This window comes from Artemia sp. Qi Xiang Cuo, chromosome 16 (assembly GCF_049724085.1).
Source record: "Artemia sp. Qi Xiang Cuo chromosome 16, ASM4972408v1, whole genome shotgun sequence".
NCBI lineage: Eukaryota > Metazoa > Arthropoda > Branchiopoda > Anostraca > Artemiidae > Artemia > Artemia sp. Qi Xiang Cuo.
The window spans coordinates 7,818,601-7,834,119 of record NC_142809.1 but is presented as its reverse complement, the minus strand read 5'-3'; the positions used below and the strand labels follow the sequence as shown (position 1 = coordinate 7,834,119).

General features: G+C 35.6%; 1 protein-coding gene across 1 annotated transcript in view; it reads left to right on the top strand.

Annotated features, from left to right (window-relative positions):
- Positions 1-15,519, top strand: part of rhea (Talin_middle and talin-RS domain-containing protein rhea) — a 214,086-nt gene that overhangs the window by 84,979 nt on the left and 113,588 nt on the right. The window contains exons 4-5 of the mRNA XM_089102200.1: positions 2,918-3,047; positions 10,288-10,467. Of these exons, the coding sequence (XP_088958326.1) occupies positions 2,918-3,047; positions 10,288-10,467 (310 nt within the window). The remainder of the gene's footprint in view (positions 1-2,917; positions 3,048-10,287; positions 10,468-15,519) is intronic.

Genomic DNA, 15,519 nt, shown 5'->3' with positions numbered 1-15,519 from the left:
GAAGGCATAGTTTGGTCACCTTTACTTCAAGGGGACGTCGACCAACAATGGGCTAACCTAAAGGACGAGCTACTTACACTTCAAAAAAACACACGTCAGTAAAACTCACGCCGAAGCCCAAAACACTGCCTTTCATGACCCCTGAGATACGCAAGGAAAGAAACAGGAGGGGACGGTACTGGAGAAAGTACAATAAAGGAGGGAAGGAAGAACACTACCAAAAGTTTGCAAAAGCTCGAAACAAGCTAAGAAGCCTAACTAAACAACTTTACGTACGGTACGAGTCCAAGCTAGCTGATGATAGTAAGAATAACCCGAAGAAGTTCTGGAAGTATGTATCAAGTAAGGACCATAGCAGACGGTCAGTTAAAGCACTCAGTACAGATGATAGCAAGGAAGTGACCAACTTGAAGGACATCACCGAACTCCTCAACAGGCTGTTTGCGTCGGTCTTCACCAATGAACCAGATGGTCCTCTTCCTTATAGTCCACCATACGACATCCCTACCCCAATACCATATTTTCTACTCTCCCCCCTGTGATCAAAACGTAAATTGAAGTGCTAGATGTCCATAAGTCTGCGGGTCATGATAACTTCCACCCAAGACTATTGAAGAAGCTTGCCAAAAAAATTGCATAACTACTATGCAATATATGCAAACCGACGATTGACTCAAAAAAGGTACCCATAGACTGGCAGCTGACCCATGTCACTCCAATACTCGAGAAAGGTGACCACACCAAAGCCATAAACTACAGACCCATCAGTTTGACCTCAGCGGTGGCAAAAACCCTTGAGCGGATGGTGAATGCTGATATTTTGACACATCTCTGTAATAATAATATACTTTCCCCCGACCAGCACGGATTTCTGCCAGGAAAATTGGTTGAGACCAATCTCCTTGAGACATACAGCACCATAACAGATTACCTGGAGAAAGGAACCCCTGTGGACCTGATTTTACTGGACCTAGCCAAGGCTTTCGACAAGGTACCACACAACCGTCTCAGATTGAAACTTTCAGCAGCAGGTACCCACTCGGACGTGGTCGATTGGGTCATGGACTTTCTGACTGGTCGGAGTCAGCAGGTTCGACTCTTCACAAATAATGGTGATAAGGTCTTCTCCGAACCATGTGATGTTGTAAGTGGAGTCCCCCAAGGTACTGTCTTGGGCCCTACCCTATTCCTTATATACATCAACGATATGATGAACGGAACAGAAAATAACATCACTCTCTATGCCGATGACTCCAAGCTGTTTGGGCCTGCAAACCAACAAAGTCTGCAGCGTGACCTTCATAAAATCCAAATGTGGGCACAAGACTGGCTACTTGAATTCAACACATCGAAGTGCAGTGTCCTTCCCTTTGGAAGCAACAACCTCCGTCACCAGTATAGCATGTCCGATCCCAATTCACTGGCTAGCTTAGTACTAAAGACAAGTCCCGAAGAAAGAGATCTAGGAGTGCTGATAGATGAACAACTGAAGTTCCACGGCCACTGGCAACAAGCAGTTTCAAAAGCAAATTCAAGTCTTGGTCTCCTCAAATGCACTATAACCAGCCGCTCCCATACAGTCTTTCTAAGGCTCTATAAGGCTATAGTTAGACCCGTTTTGGGTTTTGGTACGTGTCTCACCTCCCCTTCTTATAAGAATGACACCAGTCTAATCGAGGGAGTTCAGAGACGTGCCACGAAATGCATAGCTGGCCTACAAGATCTCCCATACAAGAAGAGACTGGAACGCATGCAGCTGCCAACACTCGTCTTCAGACGCCGCCGTGGTGATATGATGCTGACCTACAAGTATAACGCACAACCAAATAAGCCACACTTTACCAAACATTCAAGTCAGCACCATACAAGAGGACACTCACATAAGCTGTCAAAACGTTTTGTCAAAACACAAACGCGGCAACACTTCTTTTCCGAGCATGTTGTCAACGATTGGAATAGCCTTAAAGTTGAAACGGCGACTGCACCTATAGCTGCGTCCTTCCAGTCCAGACTTGACAAGGAATGGAATAACAAGCCATGTAAATATGAGTGGGACTGTCCGTCCCACTCAACTACTGATTGATGCCAACTTTATCATAATAAGTGTCTTGCTAGGAGGCTGATGCCGCTTGTCATATCCAACCATCTCGCATACTCAATCCGAAGTTGCTGTTGTGCGGCGGTGTCAGCTCTATACCACTGAGAATGGTCTTTATGGGCCATACCTACCTCGTGGCCACCTCGCCCGAGTGGGCTTAAATTGCATATCTCCAGCAGACCTCTCCTATGGCGTGTGACTGGGCCCGAACACGGTGACGAATTTTTGACATCATTTGACCTAGAGCACAACAGATCCAGTATGGACCTTAATTTGCTCCGAAGTGCGAATTAAGCTAATTAATTAAGGTAATGTTGATTTTTTATTGTGTCTTCCTCTTAAGTTTCAGCTTCTGATTACTTTTCAGCATTTCGCTCGTTCTTAAGCTTATACTAATGCTCGCCCCCTCCCCCTTAAGCGTTTTTTCTACTTCTTAGCTGAAAGTAATACTCTATCCCTCCCCTGAAACTCCCTTGCCGACTAAAGTCTTTGACAAATAAAGTTTTCTTTTGACCCAAGGCAGTACTGTGTATTGGTATGCTCTTACTGCCCATGGCAAGTGTACACATGGGTTGGCCTCAGCGAAAGGTGGGAAGCACGGCGTGTAGTCATACAAAATCACTATAAGCGCATTCATTTTTGCCGTTGAAAACACTTACTTCCAAGAGATAATTTAGGGAATTTTTAATTAAAAAAGTCATTACTTAAGGTATACGATTTTGATTATTATATCGAAAGCTACCTTGTTTGTAGCCCCCTTTATGAAAAAAGGTTAGAGGAGTTTAGCAATTCCAAGACATTTAAAAAAATTGTTTCTAGGATCATATCGAATATCGACGCAAGCTAAGAACGCTGAAAGTCCGGATGTTAGATGGCACTGTTAAAACGATTATGATAGACGATGCTCAAACTGTGGCCAATCTCATGGTTGTGATATGCACAAAAATTGGTGAGCTTTTTTGGACACAATTATTTAATTTTCTCTATTTAGGTAAAAAAGGGAAAGTCTTAAAAGAAGATCAAATCCATGTTTATGGCTTTGGGTTATTTTGAAAGAGAGGTAGGCGTGATCTCAAAATAAAATATTACAAGAAAGAATGGTTAATATGGAGGACAGAAATTGATTACAGGATTTGCCAAGTTGAATACTGTTGAATACCTGACGTTTGAATCATGTTTCAATGATGTATAACCTGACATTTTACATATATCACTTTAATGTTTCAAGCGCCATTGATTTGCACCATAAAGAGCAAAGCCCATATATAATGTTATCACAATATGATCATATAATTATGTATAATTTTACGTAATTAAAAAAAATTGTTTCGAATCCTGATTGGCTGTAGACTAAAGAGAGTAAAATAGAAACTTTGAAAAAAAAATCGCTTTATCTTCAACTGTACTATAAATAAAACTTTTTTTTGTGTTACTTTGACTAATTGAAATTAATTAAAACTACGAATGAAAGCTTGGTCAGTCGTGCCACAAAAAATCAAATTGCAATATTTTTCTTGTTTTGGACGTTTTGAATATTTACTATAATAGTTTTTTTTTTCCAGGAACTGAGATTTTTTTTTTACTTTTCTTGGATTTAGAGGTTAAAGCTTTTTTCATTTTTTTTTTTAATTTTATCTTTTGTATTTTCTTACTCAAGATCCTGCTCCTTATAACTGTTAGGATCATTCGACTAGAACCAGCAAATAAACATATTTTCAATGTCGAAATAGAACTAGGTTTTTTATTTTAAAATATTTTCAAAACTGGAAAAAAAAATCCTACCCATTCTTTGTATCCTCATTCATAAACCCAAAGGTTACGCCAATGAGTGTAAGCAATAAAAATTAGATTTTTTTTTTTAATTCGCATATTTCGTTCTACATCTAAACGTCGCATCTGAAATTTCCACTCTTCTGACATAATTGTCAAAAGCGTTTCCTAAGCTGTTCTCAAAGGGAAGATTAGCAGACAAGGTATGTTCAATCACATTTTAATGTTTCTGATCCAAATTGCCCTGATGACAAGGCCGTATCCAGAAAATGGTTGAGTTAGGGGGTTTGACCCCCCCCCCCCTGAAATGTTTGTAAGACTCATAAAAACGTAACAAAAATGAACATAAACAATTTTTTTTTGAGTTTTTCGATTTTTTTGTGTAACCCACCCAAAAAAATCCTTTTGTACCCCTCCTCCCTCCCCCCCCCCCCCAAAAAAAAAATCCCGGATACCGCCCTGCTTGATGATCTTCTTTTCAGAACAGATCAACAAATGGTTTTTGGCAATTATTTCAAACGTCAGAAAATGTCCGACACGATTCTTAGTGAATTCCAGAGGGGGGAGAAGGTCAATTTTTTGGAAGGGGGAAAATGCTAACCACCCAAATCTGTCAAATCAAAATAAACTAAAGGGAGGAAGTTAAATGGGGAAGTTTATATAATCCCAGCCACTTAACTCAAGGGTTTAAATCGCTTGGGGGGTAATTAAGGGGTAAACAAGGAGGGGGTAAAATGTAAAAAAAATTTCAATTTTAATTGAAAAAGAGTCCATCTATAGTTAAGCAGGGTTTTGGTAGTAGCAAGTGCCAAATTCAAAATATACAAACATGAGTGAAGAATCAACAAAGGATAAGCTAAAACCTATGATACCAAACAGCTTAAGAAGATGCAACTTTCTTTTGAAGGTGGTGTTGTTGGTACTTGTATATTATAGTGGCCACTCTGTTGTTCTTGATCTGTTGTAAAAATCGGTTTCTCTGTGTTCACTCGGAAAAAAAAGCTGAGCCTGAGTGAGATAAACTACTATGCAGGTATATTTTAATGAAATATATCATATTTTGGTATATTTCATAAGCTAATTATCTCCGAATGCACGCAGAGAAACCGGTTTTACAACAGATCAAGAACAGTATGGTCACTATAATACACAAGTACCCTGTTGTCTAATCAACAGAATGTTAATGTTTGAATTTTTACGGATGAAAACGCTAAATTAATTTTGCTTATTTACTTCCATGGTTAAATTTGGCAACACTGACGAATATGTTGCACTGTCCTAAAAGGTTTATAATTTTGAAAGGAAAATCTTAGATAATTGTAGTTTTGAGGAATAAATGAATCTAAGATGGGTCCTAGGGGGGGGGATGTTTTTATTTTTGTTTCTTTTAATTTTTTTGGCATTTATGTCAAAGGCATCTAAACTGCTCCTTCCTGATGCACACATCACGCAGACTCAAGCCCCTTTTGTCGTAAATAGTAAGGTTTGACAGTTTTACACTCGGGCGGAAAATTCCAAATTCAGGTTGTTTCTCTATATCTATATTTAGACGGATTTTGTTACATCAATCGATTCTGACTGGGTCTGCTGGACTTGATCTCCTTGACGCTTTAGATAAATGTTATAATTTTTTGGTACATATTGTGATCTTTTTTTTTATTATTGTTGTCTTATATTTTGTTATTATTATTATTATTATTTTTGATGTTACATTTTTATGTTTATTTTATTGTATTAACTATTTTATATATATATATATATATATATATATATATATATATATATATATAATTTTAAGATTATGTTTTTGTTACCGAATTTTGTATGTTGAAGTCCATACTGAACCACGCTACAAGTTTCCTGGAACATATTTTTTGAGGCTTCTAAAAGTATAAATTAAATTTTACTGCATTGTAAAAAAAAAAAAAAAAAAAAAAAAAAAAAAAAAAAAAAAAAAAAAATAGAGTTGGAAAACAGCTTATGGTTGCGTTTGCGTGGAATAAGTCTTTAAAAATAAGCTTGAGTTTTAAAAGTAATGAGTTCTAAGATACTTCAGATTCATTAGATGGATATATTAGCCTAAATAATTTCTTAGTTTGTGTTAATATTACAAATTAAAGTATAAGAACACAGTTTGCCTCAGATTTCTGCTATATGCACAGAAACATATACGCTTTACTAGTTGCCCACAGATATTGAGAACATTTGGAAGTGTTTTTACAAGTAGGCCTATGCAAAGCATCTTCGTCCAAAGCTTTTCAAGTCATATGCTCTTTTTTTATTTCAAAATTACGCCGTTGATATGTTTGAATTATCATCCAGCTCTCTGTTTGGATTTAATGAACTGACCTCTGTTTGTCCTATAAATGAACTGACCCTCAGAGATAAAGAACATAGCTGCATAAGCCATTTTTTCCATTATTCATCTGTTGTACTTTCTCTGGCTAATGCTTACAATCTTGGGCTAAAATTTAATCAATAATTTTATTAGGAACATTTTAAAGTTGTGTGATAAAAGCTCACACTCGGGGGGAGGGGAGGTGTAGTTTGGGAAAGTGCATACATAGGTGAAATATAAGTAAAATTGAAAATTATCTTAAGCATCATTAAAAGATTAAATATTTAGCGGAAGGGGGGGGGGGCATCTCTCCTTAGGTGCTTAGAGAAATGTTACTCGTATTTAGTGGAAAAATTTTTTTATCCATTGCTTTAGAGGCATATTTACTCTTTTATAACTAACTATCTTTGTTTGCTTTTCGATTTTTAAGGATATTCAATTACCCATTAAAATTTGTTATCTCCTAATCTGTAAATTTAAATAAAGTTAAAATTTCAGTTTTCTGGAAAAAAGATACGTACTTAAGATTAGTTTTACATTCAAATCACTTTTATTACTTTACAAAACAGTGTAATAATTTTTTTTTCAGTCCGATTGATCAAATAATTTTTCTATTATTGTTATCTTAGCTTGCTTTTCTATTTTAGTGAATACGAGGTTACCCGCTATGCGTTGCTGCAATCTAAAAAAAGGATCTCAAGGACACAAAAATTAGACTAATCCATTGAAATTTATTTCAATACAATTTATTTATTTGTTCGAGTGACAATATTTTTAGTTTTTTGACTGGTGTTTATACGGATTAAATAAGAAAAACAAGTTTTTTTTTAACTGAAAGTAAGGAACGACGGTAAAACTTAAAACGAACAGAAATTATTCCGTTTATGAAGGGGGCTGTCCCCTCCTCAAAGCCTCGCTCTTTACGCTAAAGTTTTTTTATTGTTTAAAAAAAATCGTTGTGGGAAATTCAAACTTTAGCGTAAAGAGCGATGCGTTGAGGAGGGGACAGCCCCCTTCATAAACGGAATAATTTCTGTTCGTTTTAAGTTTTACCGTCGTTCCTTACTTTCAGTTAAAAAAAAATTGTTTTTTTTATTTAATTTTTGAACGTTTTTAAATCAATGCAGGCTTTGATTTTGGCTCACCGTACATGAATAATTAAAACAAAATTTGCATATTAATTTTACTTTTATTTGGTTAAATGGCTTTCTTAAAAGCTGTTTAGTTTTATTTACGAACGTTTTTATTAGTAATAAACATACGTAACTTACGAATTAACTCACGTAACAAACTTCTATATTCATAGATTTTTAATACGTATATTAGAGGGTTCGCACCCTAGTCAATACCTTGCTCTTGAAGCTAAAGTTCGAATTGTTTTCCAATTCTTTAAAAATGACCCCTTAATCACAATCAGTTGATCAGTTGAGATCAGTTGAGAAACTTGTTGTTTTTTTTTACTTAATTTCTTATCTTTTTCTTTAATAATGCTGGAAAATCTGGAACCCCCTTCATAACAATATCCTTTCCCCCATGAAAACTTCCTTCTTGGAAAAATCCTCCCACCGTATAACCCCCGACCCCCTCCCCTCTAGCAGAAAAATCCCTCATGAAAACATCTGTATACTTCCCAATAACCAATACTATATTTTAACATTGGGTAAAGTTCATAACTTTCAGTCCTCTCCCCGAGGACTTTGGGGGATTAAGTCATCCTAAAAGACATTGTTATCATATTTTCGACCATGCTGAACAAAATGGCTATCTCAAAATTTTGATGGGGTGACTTTGGGAAAAAAATGAGCGTGGGGGGGGGGGGCTAGTTGCCCTCCTATTTTTCTGGTCACTTAAAAAGGGCACTTGAACTTTGAATTTCCGTTCCAATGAGCCCTCTCACGATATTCTAGGATCACTGGGTCAATACGGTCACCCCTGAGGAAATAAAAGAAAAAACAAAAAAAACAAACAAATAAACACGCATCCGTGATCTTTCTTCTGGTAAAAAAAAAATGCAAAATTCCACATTTTTCTAGATAGGTGCTTGAAACCTCTACAGTAGGGTTCTCTGATACGCTGAATATGATGGTGTGATTTTCATTAAGGTTCAATAACTTTTAGGGGGGTATTTCCCCCTTTTTTCTGGAATCAGCCAAATTTTCCCAGGCGCGTATATTTTGATGGGTAAGACTAAACTTGATGAAACTTGTATATTTCAAGTAAGCCTTTAAGTTTGATTTTTTTGACGTATCTGTTGTTATCAAAATTCCGTTTTTTAAAGTTTCGGTTACCATTGAGCCGGGTCGCTCCTTACTTACAGTTCGTTACCACGAACTAATTGATAAATCAAAAAGTTTTTGCGTATGTGATGTTGCCACATACAGATCTGATATGTGACATTTTTAACCTGTAAATAATAATATAATATAGTAATAATAAATATCCGAAAAGGGCCGGCCCAAGAAAAAGCGAAAAGGGCCGGCCCAGCCCAAGAAAAACCCCAGAAGCGATGACTGCAGGATTGCGGATTCGAAATTGAATACAAATTAGAATTCTAAATTGAACTCTTGAAATTGAAAGGTGAAGAGTAAAAAAAAGGAATAAAAAAATTCAATTAAACGTCCTAAAATTGAAAAGTAAACTTTTCAACTTTTCAACTGGGTTAAAATATGAATCTCTTCCACTGGTTAAAATAACGATCATATTTTTAAATTTAAAGGTGTTTGAAAAACTAAGATAGGATTATTAACTCGCCCGTCGGGCGTTGTTACGTGAAAAGTATTCGAAAGATTATGAAGGTCTTGGGAGGGGGGAGGGAGGGAATATTATGTTTTACATTAAAACCTTGTCAAGAGCGTACTCAACAACTTTTTAAAGTTTCTTGGCGTTCGGATGAAAAGTGCAGTATCGCAAAAATTACGCACTGACCTGTGTTACGCATCGACATACTGAGTCTTCTTTCAAATGACCTGTTCAAAGTGTTACCCTCTCCCCCCTCCCCCTCCCAATATACAAAACTATGAATTGAATTAAAGTCTTAGATAAAAAAGAGAAGAAAACGAAATGTAAAAAATATACATAAGTTGAATAGAAATTTTAAAAGTGCAAGTTAAAATACGGTAGAACATAAATAAAATTAAAAGCGTAAGTTAAAAAACAACATGTATGAAAGCTCAGTTTTGTTCTTAAATCTCTTTTTTCCTTTTAAAAACAGTAGATAATTTTTTCCTTGCCTTTAATCGCATATGAACTTTTTCTGACTGTCTTTGCTTACTTTTCAATTTATTTTGATATTCTTCTTTCCAATAACTCGTTCAAAATAGTGTTCAAACAATCCCCCCCCCCACCAAAAAAATATGGACCAGTTTTCTATCAGTTTTAATCTATATCTTTCGAAATCCCCATAAATTTGTGTTTGAATTCAAATTAATCGAAATAATAGTTAGCATTCTTGAATCAGGATTAAATGCTGATTTTTTCTTACCTCACAGTTTTTTTTTCTCCCACTTAGTTCCCACTTTAATGTTATTTGGTCGTCAACAGTGGCAGATCCAGGATTTCTTTTAGGGGGGGGGGGGCAAAATAGGTTGATCCGATAAACTTGCGTTAGGAGCAAGTTTAGTTAACGCAAACTTGCGTTAACTAAGTAAATTACACTACTTTAGACTATGTTAGGGGGGCGCGGGCCCCCCTCGCATCCCTGGATCTGCCACTGGTCGTCAATATGACTTTTTCTCATCCTAATTAAATTAATGAAGTAACTCAATTGAGATGAACTTCACCTGACAGTTTTTTTCTCCCACTTAGTTCTCACTTTAATGTTATTTGGTCGTCAACAGTGGCGGATCCAGGATTTTTTTTTAGGGGGGGGGGCAAAATAGGTTGATCCGATAAGCTTGCGTTAGGACCAAGTTTAATTAACGCAAACTTGTGCTAATTAAGTAAATTTCACTACTTTAGACTATGTTAGGGGGGCGCGTGCCCCCCTGGATCTGCCACTGGTCGTCAATATGAATTTTTCTCATCCTAATTAAATTAATGAAGCAACTCAATTGAGATGAACTTCAGAAATGACATTTTGCAGGCATTACAAATCATGATGAGTACGGACTGGTTCATGAGAACCAAGATGAAGAAATTGAGAATAAGCCAAATTATAGCACGCTTACACTTACCCGTAGGAAGAATAAGGATGATTCATCTAGACCAGAAAAAGATCAGAAAATGGAAATGCTCAGAAAGAAGTTAAAAACCGATGATGAACGTAAGTATATGATCCCGTCCACTCAAATGGAGGGTGTAAAATGCTTCGAGGGTATGACCCCCCCCCCAATAAACTTAAGGGTGCACAATACGTGGGAATAAATAAAGAAGGAAAGAAGCTTTTGTTCGTTATTTTTTCACTTTTTATATTAATATAAACAGCGATCAGACTTAGTGAGCCAGATTGTTTTGTTGAAATGCTTGATACTGGAGCGTCAATTCATGGCAATGTATGGGAGGGGAACAAAAGTGAATTTTAAAAAATCCAGTGGGGACAATTTTGTTGTTTTTTCAACTTTTTTTCCATTAACATACCTAAAAAGCCATTTGCAATGAAAATTCCAAAAAAAGGAATTTTTCAAAATCCAGATGAGGGAGAAGGTCAATTTTTTGGAAGGGGGAAAATGCTAACCACCCAAATCTTACAAATCAAAATAAACTAAAGGGAGGAAGTTAAATGGGGAAGTTTATATAATCCCAGCCACTTAACTCAAGGGATTAAATCGCTTGGAGGGTAATAAAGGGGTAAACAAGGAGGGGGTAAAACATAAAAAAACGATGGAATGGCTATGAAGCGATTCCATGTAGTGAAGTTTTAATGCGATGCAATGCAATTGTAAAATCAAGTGATGCGATGTAAATGAAGGGAGCAATTAAACTAGAAGTACCTCTGGAAATTCAATAATTCAAAATTTTTTGAATATAATGAGTAAGAATTTCGTTATTATTTTTATTCTTATGTTTTTTTTTTCTATTTTAACCCCTTCACTTAAATGGAGGAGATAAAACAAATAAAAAGGGAAGGCCTCGAAAGATACGTGTTGTTGATTTCTGGTCAATGGAACAGATTAGAGGGTGGGGACAGGGGGATTTTTGTGCCAAGTCTAGATTTCGATTTTTTTTTGGGGGGGGGGTTATTTTACTTGAGAAATGCATTTTTTGGTATTGTCATTGAAAATGTTGAAAAACAACAAATTCCCCGCTTAGATAATAAAGAATAGGTCCCCCCCCCCGTCATGCCCATCCCACCTAAATTTGGTCAATTGGCACCACTATTTTTGGTTTAATCGGTGTCTTAATTCAACATTTTTTCAACAATTTTTGTCTCTTAATTTCATTTTTATTTTATAATTCGAGGCTTGTAATCTCTAGATGACCATCAGTGTTGGTGAAATTGGCCTTTGGCTGCGAATAATCGTAGTACAGTAATTATATGTACTTGGAAAAAGCATTGAATGAGGAATCTATGGTACATTTTATTTCCCCTTTCTGATTCAGATAAGTTTGTTCTAAACCAAATACATGTTTGCATTTGTATCGTTAAGGGAGCTGTTCTTTCCCTTTTCGATTTATATTTTACAAAACCATAATTCTCTTTATCTGCTTTACTATTAGCTTATTTTCTTTTTCTTTTTTCGTTTTGTTTTCCCTCTTTCCCCTACCCATAGGAAGAATAAGGATGACTCATCTACAGGGGGCGCAGCTTAGGTTTTGAGTTTGGGAGATACGCATGAGCTAATTCCAACTTCTAAATTCTTTGGGACTTATGGAAGGGGGAGGCCCTCCTCCCCCTTCCTGTAGCTGTGCCCCCGCTCATCTAGATCAGAAAAAGATCAGAAAATGGAAATGCTTAAAAAGAAATTAAAATTTGATAATGGCAGTATGTGTATGATCAAACTCTTCTCAAATCGAAAGGTAAAATGCCATCCTGTTTTATTTTAATTGTAAATTATTTGAAAAATTTGAATTCATAAAATTATCACAGAAGTTTACTGTCCGCTATGAAAAAAAAGAAAAAAAGAATAGTAAATCTGCCTTACTTTGAATCTCATTCCTTTCTCTTCTCTTTCTTTTCTAAGGATTCTTCCCTATCTCTTTTTTCTCTTTCTCTTAATTTTCTCTCCTTTCTCTTTCACTCTTTTCCCATTCATAAGGATTTTCCTCTCTTTTTCAAATGTGGTGTTTAATTAAATATTTGTTTGGTTAATTGTATTGTTAGATTGTTTTCTTTGTTTTTTTTCTTCTGTTGCTTTTGATTTCCCTCCTTGCCCTTACCCATAAAAAGAATAAGGATGACTCCCCCTCCCCCCTATGAAACAACGAAGCGTGGATTCCAATTAATGTTTATTGTTGGTTTAATAAACTGCTAGACTTTTCAAAAATTAAAGGTGCAACGTACTAATAAAAACGAAACACTTCAAAACGAAGCAAATTCTCAAACTTTGCAAAAATTATTAACTATTCATTTGATATTAATTAATCTAATTATTAATAGCGAACTATTATACCAATTATTAATAGCAGTTTAATTAATAATTAATTATTAACTACTCATTTGCTATTAATTAATCGGATTATTAATAGCAAATTATTAAGGCAATTATTAATAGCAATTTAATTATTAATTTAACTATTAACTAGTCATTTGCTATTAATTAATATAGTTATTAATAGAAAATAATTCAGATCAGATAATTCAGAATAATTAGTATCAGAGGCAACGCTGTAGTGTTGCCTATAGTAATGGCCATACGGCTCCAATGTTTTATTATTTAATTATTTTTTTTTTCGCCAGAGGCAATTCATATGGAAGAGGTCGTCGTAGAATCTTCAAACAGGGCTCATACGATTGGAAATGGAGAGTTCTAGTGCTCTTTTTAGTAGTCGAAAATGATTGGAGGGCAACTAGCCTCCCCCCCCCCCCGCCCATCTTTCTCCCAAACACATCTAATCAAAATTTTGAGGTAGCCATTTTGTTCAGCATAGTTGATTTCCAGATAGAAAATATCTTTTTGAGTAGGACACTCCCCCATAACCCTCAGGGCAAGGGTTTTAAGTTATGCCCTGGGGGCATATAAGGTTTTTATAGAAGGCGTTGTCGTAGAAACTTCACAAAAGGCATATTCGATTAGAAATTCAAAGGGCTAGTACCCTTTTTGATCTTCGGAAGCATTTGAAGAGCAAATAGCCCCCCCCCCCCCACGCCCTTTTGTTACCCAAACACATCCACTCAAAATTTACAGATAACATTTTTGTTCAGCATAATTGATTTCCACACAGAAAATATGTTTTTGAGGAGGACATTCCCCCACAACCCTTAGGGCAAGGGTTTTAAGCTCTGCCCTAGGCGCATATAAGGTTTTTGTAGAAGGAGTTGTCGTAGAAACTTAAAAAAGGCTAATTCGATTGGAATTTGAAAGGACTATTGCCCTTTTTAATAGTCGCAAGCGATTCGAGGACAACAAACCTCTTCCCCCTACGCCCATCTTTCACCCAAACACATCCAATCAAAATTTAGAGATAGCCATTTTGTTCAGCGTAATTGATTTCCAGATAGAAAATATGTTTTTTAGGAGGACACTCCCCCATAACCCTCAAGGCAAGGGTTTTAGGTTATACCCTGGGGGCATAGAAGGTTTTTATAGAATACGTTGTTGTAGAAACTTCAAAAAGGGCTTATTCAATTGGGAATGCAAATGGATAGTGCCCTTTTTAATGGTCAAAGGCGATTGAAGGGCAACTAACCCCCCTCTCATGCCCATCTCTTCCCCAAACATGTCCAATCAAAATTTTGAGACAGCCATTTTATTAAACCTAGTTTTAAGTTCTGGAAATTAGGTCTTTGAGGGTGACAACTCCCCCACAGCCCTCGGGGCAAGGGTTGTAATTTAAGGATTCTCCGAATCATTCATATTATTTCTTATGGAAGGGATGCTCGTATAAACTTTAGAGAGGGTTCATTCTATTGGAAACTGAAAGTTCTTGTTCACTTTTTAAGAGTCAAAAGATATTGGAGGGCAACTAGCCCCCACCCCTTCTCCTAGCCCTAAATGCATCAGATAAAAATTTTGAGATAGACATTTTGTTAAAATAGTTCAAAGTTCTGATAACAAAAAAACTCCGACAAAAACTGTCGACAGAGCCCACCAGGGTCTAGGGGGACACATTGCAAGCTATGTGCTGGGGGCATATAAACGATTAAAGAATCATTAAATAGATAATCAATGCAAACAAGTATACCAAAGATATTATTTTAAACTAATACATAAATTAAGTTTTTAAAATTAATTTTCTCATGTTACTAAGTTTTACACAATAGAAAACTAAATGTCATAAAGGCAATAAGGTTTCGATGTTTTATTGTTTTTTAGTTTTGCACTAAGATAACAGGGCCACCAACGGGACTTTAATAAGGTAAAGTTTTGTATGGGAAGAGCACATAGTAAATCTATTATAAATATCCATTCATAAGGTTAAAATACCTACTCTGTGATAGACACAAAACTGCTTTTGCTCGCAAAATCCTGTTAAGGTCCATTCAAAACAGTCGTGATCTCTTTGTGTCAGCAAGTGAAATGGTCTAAACTCGCTTATTCGAGCTATTTTTTCAATCCATTCATTGTTGTCAATCGCTGTCCACAAGCTATGCAAGCTGTCTATTGTTCATATATAAGGTTTTTATCAAAGAGGTAATCGTATAGACTTTGAAAAAGCCTCATTCGATTTAAATTGAAAGTTCTAGACCCTTTTTTTTTAAGTCAAGAATAACCGGACAGTAAGCAACCCCCCCCCCATGCCATAAAAACTTGAAATGTTTTGCAATCATAAACGAACTAAAATTAATTTAAAAAAAACTTTCCGAAAAATAAGTTTTTCAAAGAAAAGTAAAGGTCATTGTAAACTTAAGCTCAGCAGATACAAATACCTGTTAAAATTCAAACCCAAAACGAACAGAAATTAAATAAACAATCATAGCAAAAAACATACAACAAGTAATAATATAAATGAATAAATAGATATTAAAGCGAGTAATGCTTAGATTGAATATGAAAATCAAGCTTAAAACGAAAAAAAATATTTTGCTATTGAAGTATAAATGAAACTTAAAACGAACAGAAATTAAATAAAAAATCAATGCGAACAAACATACAATATATATTAATGTAAATGAATAAATAAATCTTAAAACGAGTGAAACTTAAAGAATATGCAAATCAAGTTTGAATCGAATAAAAATAACTACCAACAAGAGTTTGGGTATCGCCTCACTACA